The sequence below is a fragment of the Phyllobates terribilis genome, unplaced genomic scaffold (genome assembly GCF_046119375.1).
Source record: "Phyllobates terribilis strain yellow unplaced genomic scaffold, ASM4611937v1 Scaffold_4__5_contigs__length_816908805, whole genome shotgun sequence".
Lineage (NCBI taxonomy): Eukaryota > Metazoa > Chordata > Amphibia > Anura > Dendrobatidae > Phyllobates > Phyllobates terribilis.
In genome coordinates this window covers 629,824,269-629,845,070 of record NW_027362764.1, presented here as the reverse complement: position 1 = coordinate 629,845,070, position 20,802 = coordinate 629,824,269, and the positions used below count along the sequence as shown (strand labels likewise).

At 41.8% G+C, this 20,802-nt stretch overlaps 1 protein-coding gene across 2 annotated transcripts in view; it reads right to left on the bottom strand.

Annotated features, from left to right (window-relative positions):
- CHD7 (chromodomain helicase DNA binding protein 7) overlaps positions 1–20,802 on the bottom strand; it is a 136,492-nt gene that overhangs the window by 5,384 nt on the left and 110,306 nt on the right. For both annotated transcript variants that reach the window (XM_073679339.1, XM_073679340.1), the window contains 19 exons: positions 20,504–20,680; positions 19,607–19,750; positions 19,231–19,492; positions 15,591–15,801; positions 14,938–15,133; positions 13,346–13,513; positions 11,187–11,366; positions 10,924–11,034; positions 10,638–10,843; positions 10,215–10,414; positions 9,158–9,317; positions 5,975–6,064; positions 4,941–5,044; positions 3,375–3,504; positions 3,219–3,291; positions 3,013–3,070; positions 2,073–2,298; positions 1,784–1,992; positions 992–1,666 (listed from right to left, as the gene is read on the bottom strand). In XM_073679339.1, the coding sequence (XP_073535440.1) occupies positions 992–1,666; positions 1,784–1,992; positions 2,073–2,298; positions 3,013–3,070; positions 3,219–3,291; positions 3,375–3,504; positions 4,941–5,044; positions 5,975–6,064; positions 9,158–9,317; positions 10,215–10,414; positions 10,638–10,843; positions 10,924–11,034; positions 11,187–11,366; positions 13,346–13,513; positions 14,938–15,133; positions 15,591–15,801; positions 19,231–19,492; positions 19,607–19,750; positions 20,504–20,680 (3,580 nt within the window). The remainder of the gene's footprint in view (positions 1–991; positions 1,667–1,783; positions 1,993–2,072; positions 2,299–3,012; positions 3,071–3,218; positions 3,292–3,374; positions 3,505–4,940; positions 5,045–5,974; positions 6,065–9,157; positions 9,318–10,214; positions 10,415–10,637; positions 10,844–10,923; positions 11,035–11,186; positions 11,367–13,345; positions 13,514–14,937; positions 15,134–15,590; positions 15,802–19,230; positions 19,493–19,606; positions 19,751–20,503; positions 20,681–20,802) is intronic.

Genomic DNA, 20,802 nt, shown 5'->3' with positions numbered 1-20,802 from the left:
GCAAAATGGGATTAGGCCGTATACGCAGACAGGGCCATACACTATAATAGTGCCGACAGAGCGAACATGTGCTCTGTCATGCATCATTTTCAGGCGTGTACACACCTACTAGAGATGGACACCCAGGTGCAGTAGACTACGTCTGAGTAGTAGACTATAGTGGCTATAGACAGGGTCAACCAAAATTGACTCCCACTTTAAGAAACAGTCAATTTACACTTAAAATGGAGGGACAGCTTATATGTACTTCATATCAATATAGTGTATTTTCACCTAATAAAAGAGAATAGGACTGAGCTTCCATATCACACAATCTGTCACCATTAAAAAAAAATCATGATCCCAGAGCGCAGCTTGCTATTAAAAGAAATTAAATAAACCACATTTTCTCTGGGTTCAGTGTCGAATCTCTGCGGCTGCTCCCGGTTCCTGGTATTTTCTGCAGTGCCATAAAGCAGTCAGTGAGCTTAGCGGCTCTGCCCATGTAGATGGACCGTCCCTCACAGAGCCATTAAAGCTCACTGATCGGCTGCCACGCTGTCGACGTGACCTCAGCGCTGATGTCAGACACCCAGGGCAGTGGCAGGAACTCAGCTGTGTACCCAGCAACAGTGAGTAAATCATGCCTGTTTTTTTAAAGAAAGTTACCACGTTTTTCTGACCATGGCCAATCCATTATTCAGTCTGCTTTTTCAACATTGCAATTTTTTTTGTTATTCAAAATAAAAAAGGGACAACAACTTGTAAGCTTAATTTTATAGTCCTTTACAGAAGGACTTTGAGAAGAGAGAGGCTTTCGTTAAGAAATTAAAGAGCTGATCAAGCCTAGGAATTCATTAGGAATTCTAATTCCAGCCAATGGCAAGCTGACGGGTCACTGCAGCTAAAATAAGCAAGTGGGTAAAAACTGCTAAAAAGTATCATGGGATCAAGGTCTGCAAAAGGACAGTATACCAAACCAAGAAAAGAAAGGATGAAACTTCAGACGTACCTTCAGCTTGAGAGGACTCTTCTGATTTGTCATCGTCATCATCCAATTTTTCGTCATCTTCTTCAGAGCCCTTCTCAGAATTGGATTTTGGATCCACATCTGGCATCATATCTCCATCCTTAATTTCATCTTTAACAGGGACAGGTTCAGGGTCACTTTCCTGTTTCACAGGCTTCTCATGAGTCTCCACTGGCTCCTCCTCTTTAACCTCAGCTTCTTCTTTTACTTCAGCATCTTCAGCCTTTTCGGACTTTACCTCCTCCAGCTCTCCAGCTTTCTCATCCCGCACTGGAGTAGAGGGCATTATGGGTGGTGTATCACTATAACTAGATCCAGGTGGTAAAAGGATGGGCATGTTGGGATGTGCATTTCCTCTGTTTTGAGCAAAATTCCTATGTGCCTCCAGAAAAGAGAGTTCTGGATCATTGAGGATATGATAGTCTGTCCTACTAACGCCATGCTTTGCAGCACCAATCAGTAAGTCTCTGTCATTTTTCCCACAATCCCACCACTCTGGTAAGTCAAGGCTTGGCTGACATAACTTAAGCCGTTCATTCAACTGAGGGTGATGAAGAACTTGTTCCCTTATTTTGCGCAGGAGCTCAATGCGGTAGAGTGTTCTGGAAGCACGTTCCTCAGTTATAGGCTCAATCATCATAGAAAGATCACAAAAATCTGTTAAACAGAAACAGATAAAATTTGTAGAACAAAAACAAACAAACAAAAGACCGAAGATCATAAGATAAAGCTATGAAACGTCACAGTCTCCAAAGTTACAACTATGTTACATACCATCTTCAGGCTTATTGGACATGCGACACACTCGTCTGCACATTGCCACAAAGCAGTTGAAATACTTCTCCAAACTCTCATCAGATTTCTTATCTAAGCGGGCAAAGGCTCTAAACTGGTTCCAGTCAAACTTTTGCTTCGCGGTGTCAACAATCACTCCAAAAGTAGACACTACTCTATAGAAGTCAGCCTCTTCCCGTCTCGTCCACCTTCACAAAAGAGAAGCGGTGTTAGTATTCATCCGTTGGCATTGAAACTAAAAAAAGATCTACAAAGTGTAAGGACTCACTTTTGCCTTCGCTCGGTGATAATTGCTTCCCTCTCTGCTTCTAGGGCCCTTACTTCTTCCCGAGGCCGTCTTCTTCTACGATCCGTCTTCATTTGTGCTTCTTGCCTCATTTGTTGTCGCTTGTAGCTGCGCTGATAGGCAGTGATGAGCCGCCGCAGGCGAGTAGTGAGAGCGGAGGTATGGGGCCAATATAGTTTTCCCTCTGCGCTGCCTTCACCACTCTTTTCTGCAAGATGACCAGGATGCATCAACCTTTACTGTTTCTACAGTTATTGAGTCACTTTTATCACCAAAACATTGTTGATCCTATCAAGGTGCATTTGGACTATCAGGTCAACTTCAGACTACATGAATAGTTCATCGCTGCATCACATACGTACGTAGACATACACTGCTAAAAAAAGACTAATTCAATGATATAAGCTTTAAACTAAAAGAATGGCGCTATAATGCAGTAAGTTTAGAGTAGGAAGTTTGACTTGACATACACATCTAGTGAGGATGTAACACCTAGCATGGATATTGATCACCTAGGCCTGTGACGGACAAGAGGGCATCCACTATGCCTAAAGGAGAGAAGGCTTCACAATTACAGATTCTTTACTGTAAGAGCAGTGAGAGTATGGAGCCCTCTGTCACATTATGTTGTAATGGTTGATTCACTACTAAAATTCACAAAAGGGTTTGGATGTCTTTCTTGAAAAATATATTACAGGTTATGGGTACTACATTTTGCGACATGACATTGACCAAGGGAATTAGCCTGATTGCCGTATGTGAAGTGGGGAGGAATTTTTCCCATAATATGGGGCTATTAGTGTCTACCCCATGGGGTTTTTGCCTTCTTCAGGATCAACACATTAAGTCTATCGAGATCAACTTTTAGCTCAAGTCTACTGTCAACCTTGCATGCCAGTACTACAAAATGGGAATCTCCTACCTTGCATGTCCACGTCCATGCACTCTTCCTTATCCTCTAAGGGCGAGTTGGCAAACTCCTAAAAACGACCAAAAAAAAAGCACCGTTACGATTGCTTTTACAGAGAGTCTGCAGCTTGTGACTTTCTGCTGTTCTAAGCTGTCAAAATATTATACAATAGAGTTCCAAAAAATTCCATGTGTCGAGAAGTAACTATCTGTCCTTACATCAATGTCATCTTTAAACTGAAGCCTTGTGGGCTTGTATTCTGGATCTTCATCTTCTCGGTCAAAGTCTCCTCTGTCAAAGAAAGAATGAAACCAGCGTCACCACCAAAGCCATCATTTACGTTTAGAAGAAATATTGCTTAAACTGTAACCTACCCGTCTCCACCATCTGCCAGCATATCTGTCCCCCTCTGCTCCGCAGCAATGGCCTTAGCGTCAGGCATTCCCACTCTCTCCAGGAAGCAAAGAGTCGAGTCGGCCCGCATGGAATTGTACTTCTCGTACCCTGCACAGGAGTAATTGTATATATTTCAGGCGTAATGGAAAAATTAAAAGTATGAAAAGCCTCTGACTTCATCGGATGTATGGAGGGGCCGAAGCATTATGCCTTTTCTATAAATGCTTTACACCTGATCTGAACCGTGGTTTAGCCATTACCTCTAGCTTATAGCAACACAAAGAAAGGAAAAAGGAATAAGTAGCCATCAATTACAGGAAGAACATGGTCTATATATTTGATTTTCATCTACAACAGGAAGAGAACAGTAGGTTAATGATTTCTTTCTCATTGTCTACTTCGCATGGCCCACCCTTTATTCTAATCCATTGTTTGCCTTCGCTCCGCCAGGCTCCGGCCTAAATTTTTAACTGCTCTTCTTCCCTCCCCACTCATTCAGCCAACGTGGGTTATATGAAAGGCCATCGAACCTGTCTTATTAGGTTTCATGTGATGTATGTCAGAAAGATGACACTGTTCCCTCTACGGTTTTAACACACTTGTTTTGCTTTTTTTTAACCGGTGGAAGTGACTAGATAGAAAATGGCAGATCCCAACAGTGCACGGCAGGAGAATGATTTCAGATCTGACTAGCCTCAGCTGAGGCCCCCCATTTACGAGAGGAGCACGAGGCGGCCGTACATAGGCAGAACAGCACAATTCAATTAGGATTTGTACTACAACACACTTCTCCTAACTGCTGTAGAGCCTGGAGCCAAACTGTAATCATGAAAGGTTTTATAAGCCATCATTCTCCCCTTTAGTCAGGCCATGCTGCTGAGAATACGCCTGCGACCTCCAGAGAATTGGGATTATAATCAGGAATCGCTCACTGTATATATCATGCCAGCTCTGCATCCCCGAGCCTTTCAAAGTTAACAAGGCTGCATCCCACTCAAGGGAGCTGGGAGTTCTCGGCGCTGACATTTGTGAAATATTGCTTGGAACAAAGCCCAGGAGGCACTTGTACAGATTAATAGCAGAGGTTAAGCCCACCATCCACTTTGACACTGGTTGGCAGAGTTAGCAAGAAAAGCAGTGCTAGAAGCTAAGTTTACGGAGATCTATAGCGCCGCTCGGCCATTATTACTACAAATATGGATTTACTTTATTTATAGATGAGCGTTAAATATTTTCATTCCCCGCCCACATCTCTTGGACGTCGCACAAAAAAAAAAAAAGCGGAGTATTTTTCAGATCTTTGCTATCTCTACGGAAAATGTGATAAAGTCAATGAAGAGTATAACAAGCTGTGTACATTCAGTGCTTTTACACTAGGCCTGGCTTTTGTTCCACCCCAGAGAAGAAGTTTGATTCTTCCTTGAAAGAGAACATCCTTTGCAAGAAATAGTAACCAAGAGATCAAGATCCAACTTGTCCATCATGCAGTTCTAGAGACCTGTAAGCCAGAGTCTGAGCCAATGGAAGCTTAAACCAGGACATACCATGCTTGAAGACGCCAATTAAAAGGGACTTATCAGCTTCATTGTCCCACCAGTCTGTAGGAACTTCTGCGTGGAATGGCTCTGGTATCCACACATCTACTTCACTGTAAAGGACACACAAGACCTCAATTTCACGACAATAGTTAAACACAGGAAAGACTGTCAAATCAATAAGAGGTGTAACGTGTTATGAAGTTTAGTAGGGAAAAAAATGGTGCAAGTAAATGGACTAGCAAGGGGAGGAGTGAGGGGGTGGGGGGAATAGGTTGGTGACAGTGTGATGGCTCAGTGGTTAGCATTGTTGCATTGCAGCACTGGCATCCTGGGTTCAAATCCCACCAGGGACAACATCTGCAAGGAGTTTGTATGTTCTCCCAGTATTTGTGTGGGTTTCCTCCCACACTCTAAAGACATACTGATATGGAGTCTAGATTGTGAGCCCCAATGGGGACAGTGATGAAAAAGGTCTATAAAGTGCTGTGGAATTAATGGTGCTATACAAGTGAAATTATAATAAAAAAATAAGGTTAAAATCAATATTAGGAGTAAAGTTTCGTACGAAAAAAAATAGGGCAACACTTAAGTAAATAGGCTATTGGAGGGCAAGGAGGAATAAGGATGGTGACAAAATTAACCATCCCCAATCCAGTGTTAAAAAAGCACTAAACAGTGGTGAGGGTGTTGCCAGTGTGCCGCCCATATTCCCACCAATCTGTACAGATCCAGATCTATCCAATGGCTCCACTAGTTTTTCTAAATGCAAGTGTCCCTTGTTATCAATATTAAGTGCAGGATCCAACTATGACCCCTCTAATTTTATACTTTTCTCCCTTTGTGTCACCCATAAAAAGGCAATAATCACTTGTATTTCACTGGACCAATTTGCAGGCAAAGACGACCCAGCCGGCAAAGGGTTAACACAAAACGGAGCAGAGGAAAAAAATCAAGAATGGAGGAGGCGCAGGAGCATAATTAGTAACAGCAGGTACAGACCTTGCTCTTCTGTGACAAGGACAAGCCATACATTCACTAACCTTGAGTCAGCACCCTCTAAGATTCTGTCAGCTTGGTCCCCGATCACTTCTTGCCTGAGATAGTACAGCATGCGGACACGCAGCAGGACCCTGGAGAGGAAGAGGAGAGAGGGGGTGAGGGGAGAAATTCTTAACTTCAGAATTGTTTGCCAACAGTGGCTTTTGGCAGCTGCTGCTGTTCATCCATCATCCTGCCAAGGCTGATTAGCCATGCTGTATGGTAGGCTTGAAGCGTGACAGATGGTGGCATATAATCACCTCTGTGTGGTGCTTTCTGCTGGCTTCCAACGGGCCTGCCTGGCAACCGCTCACGCTGCACAGGGAGGGAGCAGGCTGGGCCCGGCCCAGGCGCATTGCATTTAGTCCTACCTAGTGCAGCTTGTGAAGTTCAGACACGTACTGCACCGCTGCCTCTGAAGTACTGGAGCAAGTTTGTAAACAACTGAGCAGATGGCTTTCAGTAACTGTTCTGCTTCATTATCTCATAAAATTTCCTCAGCTGCTGCCTTAATACCATTTTTGGAAGCACATCAGAAGTTGCAAGGATAAACGAGATCTATAATCTGTTTTTTTTCCCCCTGTCTTTTTTTTAAACCACTGAACAATAAACCCTCACAATGGGATGGTGGGTTTTTCGGATTATATAACTATTTGTTTTCTGTAAGAAAGCCAGTTTTATAGAGCTATAACCACTTGCAGCCCGTTCCTTGCAGGAAGTCCGCGCAGCCTGCCAAGGTTTAACTATATGTCACACAGGGGAAACGTCAATGTCACTTTGCAGGTGAACTTGAGGCGTTCTTTCAAGCAAAGCCGTTCAAGACTAAACTTTATTAACTGCACCCTTGCCAGGCCTTAGAAGAAGTTCACGGGGGGTGGAAGGGGTATTACATGCAAGGGGAGAGGAGGGGCGAGATCAGCGACGTCAGCAGTTCGGTGCACCAGAGAAACGCTTTACAACTCCATTTTACATCGTGGCGCAAATTAGAGAGGAGCAAATTTGAGTGGAATTTAAACTTTCCACAAATTTTACATGTTACCGCATTCTCCCAAATACAATTTTTTTGCAATTTGCTGCATGTGAATTCAGAAAAATGACGGCCAACTGCGGCAAACTGTTAAAAAAGAAAAAAAAAATATATATATATATATATATATATATATATATATATATATATATATATATATATATATATATATATATATATATATATATATATATATATATATATATATATATATATATATATATATATATATATAATCTGAATTTTAACTGCAGGCCAGGCAGATAGAGAAGGGAAGGGGATCAGAAGAGGCCACAAGGACCAGGCAGCAGACTGCACAGGCAGTGATGTGAGTACATATACTGCTGCCTGGTCCTTGTAGCCTCTTCTGTTCCTCTTCCATTAAGACTTAACTGCAGGCCGGGTGTTGAGGCTTGGCATGGCCTCACACATCATTGTGTGCCAAACCGTCGCAGCAAACGTCACAGAACAACGAAGGGACATCAATCAGAGGTCTTGTCGAGCCAAATCCAGGGCATGGAGTGAAGAAGCCGAATAGAATGTACATGACAAGGGAAAGGTAAAAGAAGATGTGCCAAGGATTGGACGGCGGGGCGGTGATCATCATTTTTTTTTTTTTTTTTTTTTTTTACATCCTACACTTAATTATGCACTAGGGTCTACAATGATCCCATAGCACAATAAGGAACATTTAATTCCCAAAGAATAACTTCACTGCAAATCAAAATTTCCCTGTAAAATCTGTGAGATTTACCAAATTTGAATCTCTGCTAATCTGCTTATCTTTAGTGAAAATAATATTATATATTATATAGTGTATGTGTGTGTGTGGGTGTATATACACACGTACATATTATATATATACACGCACAATACATACATAAAAACTAGTTTTGAGATTTACTACGCAAACATGTCCAACTCACCAATCAAGAGTCTTTTTTTAGTAAAAAAAAACGCATACAAGAACAAAAAAATAACGTTGAGGCATTATAAAGACCGGAAGGACGACCTGCTACAAATGGTAATCACAGTTATTGGGACTCTACAGCTTGGAGTCTGGTGCTTGCTGGCTACATAATTAATAGCTAGATGCATTATTTCAGAGACTAGTGGTTAGCCAGATGTTGAGGCGATTCTGCTTGAATGCAGGTCTGTGGGTTATGGCTGACTCATTTATCTATGCCGGCTCACTAGGTGGTATTGCGCAGCATAAGCCATTCGTGGGCCTTCAGCTGAAACGTCATCTCTCGGCAGGTGACCGTCCTTTGGACAATACTTGTTAAAGTTAATGAGGTGATGGACGCCCTTGCTGCAGTACTCAATACATCTCACAAAATAAGCGTAAAAATGTCACCTACACAACCTGCTATAGGTTACAGCAGTGGGACGTTCGAGCTCTCCAGCTTTGCTCTCAGAAATGAGATTCATTTTGACCACCAGTCCTTCAGATACAGACATTTTCAGCAAATGCAATGCAGCAAGTCACAATGACACAAAATTGCATATTGGAAATGGAAGGTAATCATATCACACGGACATTTTCTGACACACGAGATCTGGAATTTGGTTGTTTTCTATGGGAAACGGATCCACTTTTTGCCAATTCTCCGCCAAATTGGATCAGCTTAGCCAGTTTTAGATTCCATAATGCTTCCCGATAAAATGACCTCTACGCCTCTTCACATAGTTAAAACACCACTGACCCTATCAGCAATCACTTTACTTAGCACTGATCTAAGAATTGAAAACCTCAGAATAAAAAATAAATATATAAAAAAAATAATAATAAATCAGTAATTAGGAGCAAATTTCTAACACGATTTAAATCCAAAGCTCAAAGTGGAAGCAGATTTGGTGAAATGAGGGTCGTAAAGTCACGACATCAGGTGCACATTAAAAATTGTATCACCACTTTAAACCCATGTAATTAGGACACAAGAATAGAGCGTAATGTTGAGGCTGCAGTATACCGCAGTCTTAAAAAACAGATAAAGCCTAAAACTGTGAAAGCAATGCACTGAGTTCTCACACACGCCATCACAGGAGTGCTTTTCTTTGACCACAGAAAGGTCAGTGTTCGGTGCAGAGTGTGAATCACTGCCTTTGCCTCTGGCGTGTGGTCACACCTTAGAAGAAAGCCACTTTCACTACTCACTTGTTACAGTGATGCTTCAGATGCTTTTTGTAGCTATCCTCCTGAAACAAGGCGTCTGGATTACAGCTCTGGAGCCAGTCCGCGTGTTTGAGCACTGGCTGGGAATTCTGGCTTTTCACCTTCTTTCCTTTCCGTCCTCTGGGGACTGGGGCAGAGAGACCTATAAAATTTAAAAAAATAAATAAATAATCAACAAAATGTGCAGCTCTCCATGAACATAATAGGGCACTCTTCTAAGAAAACAATTTGTTGCAAAAAAAAAAGTGCAGATTTGATTGGATAAGTGCCATATTCACATCACGTAGAGGCCTACAAAATGTTGGGAAACTATTGCAGTGTATAGTCCACTGCTGTTAAGGAATACAAATTTAAATGGAATCCGTCAGCAGGTTTTTTGCTATGTAATCTGAAGACCGCATGAGGTAGGGGTTAAATCACAGATTTCAGTGATGCCTCTCTTATTAAGCTCTGTGGTTTTGTTTGCTTGCAATGATTGTTTTAGCACCAGGAGACTATGATTGCTGGGACACAGCAGGCTGCATTCTAGTCCGACATGCCCCCCCCTGTGATAGGCAGCTCACTGTCTATAGACACTGTATATACAGAGCCTGGTGTGGGCGGGGTGGGGATTCAGCATACATCATTGGATTCAGTTTCTTGTTGCCTACATCAGGTTTCTCAGATTAAGTAGCAAAAACATGCTGACAGATCCCTTTAAAGGAGAGATAAAAAAAAAAAGTCTACAATTTAACGCTGAGTATTGGTCGCAGTATGTACAGGAGATGCGGCAGGCAGGCATGAATAAGTAGCTCCGACACTTCATCTGTATGTATGAAACACTAGGTGTGTAAAATATCATGCAGATTAGATGCGGTCACTCATGGGAAGCCTGCCTTTTAGCCAAGCAACACCACAATTTTTTTATTTATTTTTTTAATATTGATTAATGTTGTGATTTAATAAAGGATTATTCAATTTTTTTTCAGAAATGGTTTAAACACAAGTTGCCATAATGGGTTAACACATCTGAACACAATGCTCTCTTTGTGTAACGTACCAGAGTGGTTCACCAGAGCACGTGTCTGCCCGTCCTCTGTTGGTGTAATGAGGTCCCAGATGAAACTTTTAATGTTCTCATCCCCTCGGTAATGGTTCAGACAGTAGACCAGAATGGTACGGCAGATGGTTTCCACATCTTGTTCGGAAAGCTGACGCTTGAAGCGGCCGTGGGAAAGAATATCCGTCCAGCGGCCCCACCTACCACAGAATTGAAAAGGGTTCATACTGTGTGCCAAAGGACAAACTGCAATGAGAGCTGTATAAGAATTCAGATGCCTAATAGGTGATGACATGTGAGCTCAGAATTACATCTCTCATCAACCAAGTGGTGAAAAGCACATGTTCAACAGTTCTGCTTAGCCAACGTCACATATAGAAAACCGTGGCCACACACAGCACAGATCAGAGGCAGAGAACATACCCATAGACCAGTAGATTCTTCTCAACCCTGAAGCATTCACTTCTTGCATAGCCCTGAGACTTGTCCTGAGGACGACGTGGTTTGATGTTGGGCTTGTCCTCGGAATCACTCTCCAAGTCAGAAAATTCCATGAGTTCATCTTCTTTCACTGCGCTGTAAAGCCTGGTTTGTTTCCTTACACGTGGGGTATCAATTACCAGAGTGTTCTACGAGGCCAACCAAAGCACAAATGAAGCATTTCGACTAATCATGTACCCTTTACACTAATGGATGTTAAGACACTTACCCTTCCATTTAATACATCAAGATCAAGCTCGGCTTTCTTTGCCCATTTCTGCCAGAAATTAGGATCATCTAAAGAAATATCTGTCCTGTTTCCAGAGGCAACAAAACTGGCCTAAAATAAACATAAAAAATGATGCTTATACAGCACACAAAACATGATAAACCCAGGCCTTTTCCACATTGCACAGATAATAATCTATATGGGACGGATCATCGTGTCATCTGAGGATAAATCAAGCAAACGCAAACCGAAATGACATGTACCTTCGCAAAGGTGGAGCCTTTTCCTTCAGATTCTATGGTGATGGTGTGAGTTCTTCTGGAGAGAATTTGATCAATATCCTCTTCACAGAACTTGGAGCCTTCGTCTTCTTCATCCATCAGTGCACCATATGCTCCCTTCCGCAGTAGGTCTTCTATTTCCTTCTTAGAAAGCTGTTGTACCTGCAGGTAGTAAAGGGGAAACAGTTAGTTATGCTCTAAATGCAAACTAGTTCATTTATTATGCACTTTGCAGCTCACGGAGACAATTAGCTAACGATTTCATGATTGTGAAGCTTATTAGTTTTTGTAACACCTTTATTTTACAAGTTATTAAGCACATAGACACTTTGGCAACCTGTAAATGTGCTTCTAAGCGCCTCACAGACGGATATAACACACTACGCATACACAAATCCATATACGTATAATATATACAGTGGTGGCCAAAAGTATTGGCACCCCTGCAATTCTGTCAGATAATACTCAGTTTCTTCCTGAAAATGATTGCAATCACAAATTCTTTGGTATTATTATCTTCATTTAATTTGTCTTCAATGAAAAAACACAAAAAGAATTGTCCTAAAGCCAAATTGGATACAATTCCACACCAAACCTAAAAAAGGGGGTGGACAAAAGTATTGGCACTGTCTGAAAAATCATGTGATGCTTCTCTAATTCGTGTAATTAACAGCACCTGTAACTTACCTGTGGCACCTAACAGGTGTTGGCAATAACTAAATCACACTTGCAGCCAGTTAACATGGATTAAAGTTGACTCAACCTGTGTCCTGTGTCCTTGTGTGTACCACATTGAGCATGGAGAAAAGAAAGAAGACCAAAGAACTGTCTGAGGACTTGAGAAACCAAATTGTGAGGAAGCATGAGCAATCTCAAGGCTACAAGTCCATCTCCAAAGACCTGAATGTTCCTGTGTCTTCCGTGCGCAGCGTCATCAAGAAGTTTAGAGCCCATGGCACTGTGGCTAACCTCCCTAGATGTGGACGGAAAAGAAAAATTGACGAGAGATTTCAACGCAAGATTGTGCGGATGGTGGATAAAGAACCTCGACTAACATCCAAACAAGTTCAAGCTGCCCTGCAGTCCGAGGGTACAACTGTGTCAACCCGTACTATCCGTCGGCGTCTGAATGAAAAGGGACTGTATGGTAGGATACCCAGGAAGACCCCACTTCTTACCCCGAGACATAAAAAAGCCAGGCTGGAGTTGGCCAAAACTTACCTGAGAAAGCCTAAAACGTTTTGGAAGAATGTTCTCTGGTCAGATGAGACAAAAGTAGAGCTTTTTGGGAAAAAGCATCAACAAAGTGTACAGGAAAAAAAAAAAAGAGGCATTCAAAGAAAAGAACACGGTCCCTACAGTCAAACATGGCGGAGGTTCCCTGATGTTTTGGGGTTGCTTTGCCGCCTCTGGCACTGGACTGCTTGACCGTGTGCATGGCATTATGAAGTCTGAAGACTACCAACAGATTTTGCAGCATAATGTAGGGCCCAGGGTGAGAAAGCTGGGTCTCCCTCAGAGGTCATGGGTCTTCCAGCAGGACAATGACCCAAAACACACTTCCAAAAGCACTATAAAATGGTTTGAGAGAAAGCACTGGAGACTTCTAAGGTGGCCAGCAATGAGTCCAGACCTGAATCCCATAGAACACCTGTGGAGAGATCTCAAAATGGCAGTTTGGAGAAGGCACCCTTCAAATATCAGGAACCTGGAGCAGTTTGCCAAAGAAGAATGGTCTACAATTCCAGCAGAGCATTGTAAGAAACTCATTGATGGTTACCGGAAGCGGTTGTTCGCAGTTATTTTGGCTAAAGGTTGTGCAACCAAGTATTAGACTGAGGGTGCCAATACTTTTGTCTGGCCCATTTTTGGAGTTTTGTGTGAAATGATCAATGATTTGATTTTTGATTCATTCTCTTTTGTGTTTTTTTCCTTGCAAGCAAATTAAATGAAGATAATAAGACCAAAGAATTTGTGATTGCAATCATTTTCAGGAAGAAACTGAGTATTATCTGACAGAATTGCAGGGGTGCCAATACTTTTGGCCACCACTGTACACACAAGCGGTAACTTAAATAGCAAGTAAACATTAACAAAATAACCAAACAGGATACATGGAAAAAAGCAAGCAATAGACTTACCCCATTGGTAGAATTCTCCCGACCGCTCATTGACTGTAATACGGCCTTGTCTAAGCCAAGTTTAAGACTGGCCTTATCAAACATTTCACGCTCGTAAGAATTCCTTGTGATCAACCGATAAATTTTAACGGATTTGCTCTGCCCAATGCGGTGGCATCGTGCCTGTGCCTAAAAAAAAAAAGTAACAGAAGTACAAAAAAATTCTCAGGATCTGCAAGATCTCAGAAAATTTATAGCACTGTTTAAAGTACGAGTCATTACTTGTTGTCAACAATCTTAGGGTTCAGATAAATATTCAGAAAAATTCCAATCTATTCTAAGGATAAGGCTATGTTCACACATCATGTTTTTTTTGGCATCAATTTTCTGCAGCAAAACCTGATATTCAAGGGCATTTTTTTCAGGATTTTTCTTGCAGTTTTGGTGCTTTTTTTATGTGTTTTTTTCAGCATTATATTCACTGTCCTTCTGTCTCTTTTTATGCACGTACATAAAGTTCTGTGAAAAAAAAAAAAACCCATTCTATTTTGGCATCAAAAACGCCGATACAAATTTTAATGCGTTTTTTTCCACCACCCATTACTTCCTATGGGTGAAAAAACGCTGAAAGAAATGACATGCTCTATTTTCCAAAAAAACATGCAAGGCACACAATCCTGAATAAGAAAAAAAAACATGTGTGAACAGAGAAATCTGGTTTCTCATAGACTTTGCTGGTACTGCAAGAGGCAGCTGAAAATCTGCATAAAAAACTGCAGCAAAAAACGCTGAAAAAAACATGATGTGTGAACATAGCCTAAGTGGTCCACGCATACACTACAGATAGCTGAGCGATCAGCAGAAGAAATCTTTAGCTGACAGCCATCTCTCCCGACTTCTCCAGACGCAGGAAGGCTCCAGTATTTACGAGAGAGCCGCTGCCAAGCTCCACTGGCGGAGTCTTATCTCCGCAAGAACAAAAGGATCAGCAATCCAAAAAAAGAGAAGCCAGATCCTTAGCTTCCCTGACTTATACTATTGTATATGGGGTCTTGCTGACAGTCAGCCGATTTTGTTGGATGTGGTCGACATTACTCTAATATCTATGGGGGGGGGCCTTAAGAATTACGTTTCCAGCTGAAAAACATACAATAGTTTGAATGGGTTGAAGTCTTTTTGCCTGCTTTCTACTTGGGTCATGTTCTATACTCTGTTCACTTTTTGGACCACAGCCTCCATGGGATGGTTTCCTTTCCTGTATTTTGAAAAGCGGCCATTAAAAATACAGGATCTCCGACAGCCTCTATTAAAAGACAATGGGGTCCTATGAAATTCAGCAAGAACATCTGAAAACTTAGATGCCGTGGCTCTGTTCAAGATGGAGGCCATGACGCTTGTGTGACTAGAGCTCACACTCGGAAATGCGGCAGAATCCTGTAGTCCAAAAAATACTTCAGGCATACTTGGCATATCACACTCAAAATTTACATGAGCCAAGATAAAAATTTCTATCTAGTCTTAAGACACTTCACCCAAAACGCGAGCCCATAAAAGAAAATAAAAATAAATTTAAAAAAAAAAGGCTAACAACGCAGAAATACGACAGCTCTTACCTGAAGGTCATTCTGGGGGTTCCAGTCAGAATCAAAGATAATGCAAGTATCAGCAGCAGTTAAATTAATGCCCAGACCGCCTGCCCTTGTACACAGCAGGAACACAAACCTATCAGAATCAGGCTTGGAGAATCTGTCGATAGCAGCCTGGCGCAGGTTGCCTCTCACTCTGCCATCAATTCTCTCATATGGGTATCTGTAAAAGACGGGTTATTATCAAGACCAGAACTTCAATTTATTCTATTTACTTAAAACAACCGCTAACAGCATCCTCCTTGAAAAAGGTTGATGTATTTCAACTGCAAACTTGTGAACGGAATTGAAATGAGAGCTGCTGCCTGGTGGCCGCAGGATCGGCAGCGCCGCAGTCAGTCTAGTCCTGCTGCTACAAGTCACATTTGCCATTCAGAATGAATCTGAACCCGCTCTGGGAATTCAATCTCAATCAATAAATGTAGGCGATATCAAACACACAGTAAACGGAGTTTGCTTTTAATTTTAAAGCCACATGGCGCAAAGTCTACATCCTTATATGAAAGCGATGATAATGATGATGATGAGAGCAACATTGCAACCTTCTCCTAGTCAGTCAAGCAGTGACAAGTCTGCACACAGACCGCACGCTTTAGCTTTCCGCTCACACACATATTCACCTGCGTTGGATGAGGTAGTCTTCCAGAATGTCCAAGCAACGCACCATCTGGGAGAAGATGAGCACCCTGTGGCCACCAGCCTTCAGTTTTGGCAGCAGCTTGTCAATCAGAACTAGTTTGCCAGCGGCCTGGATCATAGCCTGGAGCGGAAAATCTGGAAGGTCACCGTTGTGCGCTTCTTTAAACTCTTCCAAAATTTTCTCTTCAGCACCTGTGGAGATTTCGAGACTAAAGGTAAATGGGAACGAGGGATGTGCAGAATTTCAGAAATGGAAATTCTGATCTATCGCTGAGGATGGAAGAAGTGAAAGACTATCTGTACTTGTGATCAGAAAAAAAACAAAAAAATCGCCAATTAGGAATACTGTGGATTAACGACAGGAGCGTTCACATGGAGGATTTTGGAATAGGGGGCTCTCTCCTGTTAACCCCAAGCAGTTAGAAGTGTTTGCCATCCATGGCTGGCACAGAGTTTTGCAATATTTCATGCTTCAATGCCATAACAGCCCTTATCAGGAAAACCTGGCAGTCCCCAATTTTTTTAATATTTGTCAATTATACACTAGAATTGTCAAAATTAGGTCCTTTGTTGGTCTTATCTCAAGACCGTTTCGGTATTTTTCCTGACAACAGCAACATACAGGAACAGCTGAAAGGAATCCGTCAGCAGGTTTTAGCTATGTAATCTTATGACAGCATGAGGTAGGGGTTAATACACTGATTTCAGTGATGCCTCTCTTATTAAGCTCTGTGGTTTTGTTTGCTTGCAATGATTATTTAAGCACCAGGAGCTTATAATTGCTGGGTCATAGCAGGCGCATGCTATTCCGACACGCCCCTCCTGTGATAAGCACCTGTCTATGGACTATGTACACTGAGAGCCTGGTGTGGGGCGGGGTTAGCAGTGGTGTGGGTGGAGTTAGCTTCCTCAGCTCTGCTGTGTCGCTAAATCTAAAGGCTCTGATTGTGTCAGTACGGCTGCACTGAGTAATCTAAGTGATACATCCTTGGTTTTAACTTCTCTTTGCCCAAATCAAGCTGCTTTCAAAATGAGGTAGCAAAAACCTGGTGACAGATTCCCTTTAAATGGAGACACAAATTATGTCCATGGAGAGTTCACAATGTAGACCGGAGGTACATGTCTAAAATTTACTGCAACAGGTAATATTTAAGATATATATTGTAATTGGTAGAAATTATGCAGATCCATTAACCCTTGCATGGCACAAGTAATGCCATGATTTATAACCAAAAATTCCTGATAAAGCAAGTGCATTGAGTGCACGCTAATTGATTGATAAGTATGGAAACAGGATGTGACGTTGGCCGTAGGTCTGACAAACGAGAAACACTACTATAAAGGCAAGCCACATCATAAATGCTTAAAGGGGAAGGCTCACAGTCCAAGGGCAGAAAAAGCAAGCAGGGCCCAGAGGAAAGCCCAGGCCAGCAAACATCCAAACAGACGGCACAAGCAGCTCCTGACTGAGTCAGCAGCAAGGGGCCTGGGGCAAACTGCCCAGGATGAAATCCGCCCCCACGAGTGACAGCCTTGTCTAAAAATGTTATTGTGAGTGAGAGTCATAGCCTGAGGGAAAAGGAAATAGGGGGCTGGAGGACGCCGCACATCAATCACTGCAGGTTACCAGGTTGTAATTAAATATAATTTGCAAACAGTTTTATGAGGGGGTTAGGTGGAAATGCAGATGCGCTCTTAAAGAGACAGCCACCCACATTCTCCTCTCTCTCCACAAGAACTGAGCAATCTCATCAGCCCTTTCTCATCTACTGAAACCTCACAGCAGGCTCAATATAATACACTTATTTACTGCCGAGCGAAGAACTACAACATGGACGGTACAGGCCTTCCTACATACCCAAAAGCATATGTATAATATGTGTAAATATATATATTTATTATAGTTGATCAGTTGGCTGACTTCCATTTTTGCCTATATAAAAATTTTATGAAATATGAATGAATAAAACACTGTTCAGAAGACAAGTCTGTGCAGATTTTGCTTTAGGAAGAACAAGTAATCTTGTGCCTTAAGCTAGGATGTTAAGATCTGCATCCTTTTTGTGCATCAAAGTCAAACTCTGCCATTACTGTGATGCTTAGTCAGCTAAAGCGAGAATTAATGAGCCCGTCTACTCACCTGATATTAGCAAGAGGGAAAAGTCATTGGCAAAGGAACAAGAAGGAAAAGTCATTGGTTGTAAGCAGGTATTTGGGGGTAGTGTTTATAACGGCCAACTGGAGAGAATTATTATTTAAAAGGGAATCTGTCACAAGGTTTTTACCAGCTAATCTGAGAGCTGGATGATGTAGGGGCAGAGACCCTGATTCCAGTAGTGTGTCACTTATTGAGCTGCTTGCTGCTGTTTTAATAAAATCACTGTTTCATTTGCAGGAGATCACCACAAGAGGACAAGTAAACCTGCTGCCAGGTAGTCCTCCTTATTCATAAATTCAGTATAACCCCGCCCTAACCACAGATTGGCTGGCTGCTTTCTGCCTATGCACAGTATGCACAATCTGTTGACATAAATATGGAGGACTACATGGCAGCAGGTTTACTCATCCTCTATTAATAATCTCTGGTTGGTGAAACAGTGATTTTATCAAAACTACAGCAAGCACCTCAGTAAGTGACACTGGGCTGGAATCCGGGTCTCTGCCCCTACAGAATGCTGCTCTCAGATGGGGTAACAAAAACATGGTGACAGATTCCCTTTAAAAAAGGGGTAATTTCCCAAAGAAAACCCCTATTTCAGAGGTTGAGCTACTTACACTCAAAATTATGCTGGCTATAAAGGAGGTATTCAATGCTGGCCAATGACGTAAATGACCATTTATGCAGTACATGAGAAATGGTGACTGCTAATGGCCAGCCATTCTGGCTAAAATGGGGGCAGCGGGATCTCTCCTCCATGATGGCCCGGTGCTATAACATGACATATGGACAAGGGGGTTTATAATGAGGCAACCGCTTTAATGTCATGTATCCAGATGCGGAGAAAAAATCCTGGAAGACAGTGTAAAAATACAGCAACCGCAAATCCACACATTTATTTGGATATGGCTAAAAAGAATGAAAAATGAAGATATTATAAAATAGCATGGTGAACACCGGGTCTACGCATTTTAAGTGTGAAGACTAAGAGCCTGTAAGGCTTGAAACATGTAGACCCAGTGTCCACCATGCTATTTTATATGATCTTCACATTTATTTGAGAATGGCTAAAAACAAAGAAAAAAATGATGTTTTATATATAGGAGAAAAAAAATTTTTTGCAGTTACTGGATTTTTTCTCTATATCTTCCATGGTTTCAGATGCCTCCGGGCACTGCGCCCTGCTTCAATATATCTTTTACACTGGTGAGCTGATGAACGGATGTTTTTCTGATAAAAAATCCTACCTTTGTGTACATAATATTTTAGTGCCAGTCCATAGTTTATTTTATTTTTATTGATTTATTTTACTCACTTATGTAGTGCCATTAATGCCACAGTGCTTTCCAGACATTAGTTCACTGGGATCCGCCATGCTAAATACAACTGTACAATAATAGACCGACCACCAGAATCCAAAATCTGACTACCACAGCCCGATCGCCGACTTAACCAGCGCTCACCATTAATCAGGTAGGGATGGTTGCAGCATTTTCTCAGCTCCATCATAGTGTTTAGAAGATTGGGAACATTTGCATGTCCACCACCCCCTCCTTTAGAGAGGAAGGCAAAGTTTTTCTCCAAAATGGCTCTGTAGTATTTCTTCTGGATGTTTGTCAGCTCAACTTCGATAATAGTTTCTTCCTTAGGTGCCAAGTTCTTTTCGACATCTTCCTTAAGACGTCTTAACATCATTGGTTTCAAGATGCCTTGGAGTTTTTGTACCTAGCAACGTGAGAAAGTAAAATACCCTGTCATTGTCCCGTATTAATAGGAGACTTTGTGATATATGAAAGGCTTGCCGTAGGAGATGCAAAGGCTGACTGCCTGGTGTCATACCTGCTCTTCAGTTTTCAGATCGCCAAACTCTTGCATGAAGTTGTTCTCTGAAGGGAAGCGTTCGGGTTCTAGGAAATTCAGTAGGCTGAAAAGCTCCTCCACAGTGTTTTGTAAAGGGGTCCCTGTTAGCAGCACTTTGTGTTCCTGAAAGCACAGCAAGGGAAAGATGAGAGCGGCAAACAGGCAGCTACATGACAACAAAAGGCAGCAAACCTTCACTACACCGAACCGACAGACCTTTATCAGCAGGTCTAACAGCCCAAAGTTTATGGATGAGAATTACAAAAAAAAAAAAAAAAAGTTTCAAAAGTACAATGAAATGGATGCAGATTTTAAGACTATTCTGAAGCACATATAAAGGGTGCATTATAAAAGAGTATTGGTTTAGCCATTAGCTGCAATCCCATCATATTAGAATTTATCCAGAATTACACAGAAAATCACAAATGCAAGTTATATGGTCATCAACAAAGCAAGGAAATCTAAATAAATGAGGAGAACATATTCCTGTCAGCCCGGCTTGGAGCAGAGCCAACTGGGAGGTGCAGCCACAAGCTATGAACGGCTGCCATAACCCTCAATGCAGCGCCGAATCCAAATCCACAAATATATGGTAGGAAAAGACATTTTCTCCCAGTCTAATTCTTAAAGAACAGATGTCGGTAACAACTTTAGCCCCAGAGCCCGGCAGTGCTGATTCAGCAGTCACACGTGGCACCCGCTGTCGTAAAATGCTCGTGTAAAAGACTGATGAGGCAGGAAAAAAAAGTCTACAGTGATATTCCAAGGAATATGAAGGTGTTTCATGGAGACCAAGGTACTAAAACGATGCCATAAATATTAAGACACCCACCTGAAGAGCACCTACCAGGGAGAAGCCATGTAGGAAGTACTCACCAGATCCATCATCTTTAGCCCTTCCAAAAGCTTGCAGTTCCTATTCTTCAACCGGTGAGCCTCGTCAATGACTACACAACGCCAGTGAACGTTTCTCAGCTCAGGGCAGTCTGTCAGAATCATTTCAAATGTTGTAATGATGGCGTGGAACCGGTGGGAAGTTTTTATTGCTCGGCCCTGGTTTCAGATAGAGAGAAGGAACAATAGGGTTTGGTTATGAAAAAATAATAATTATAATATATATATTATATATATATATATATATATATATATATATATATATATATATATATATATAT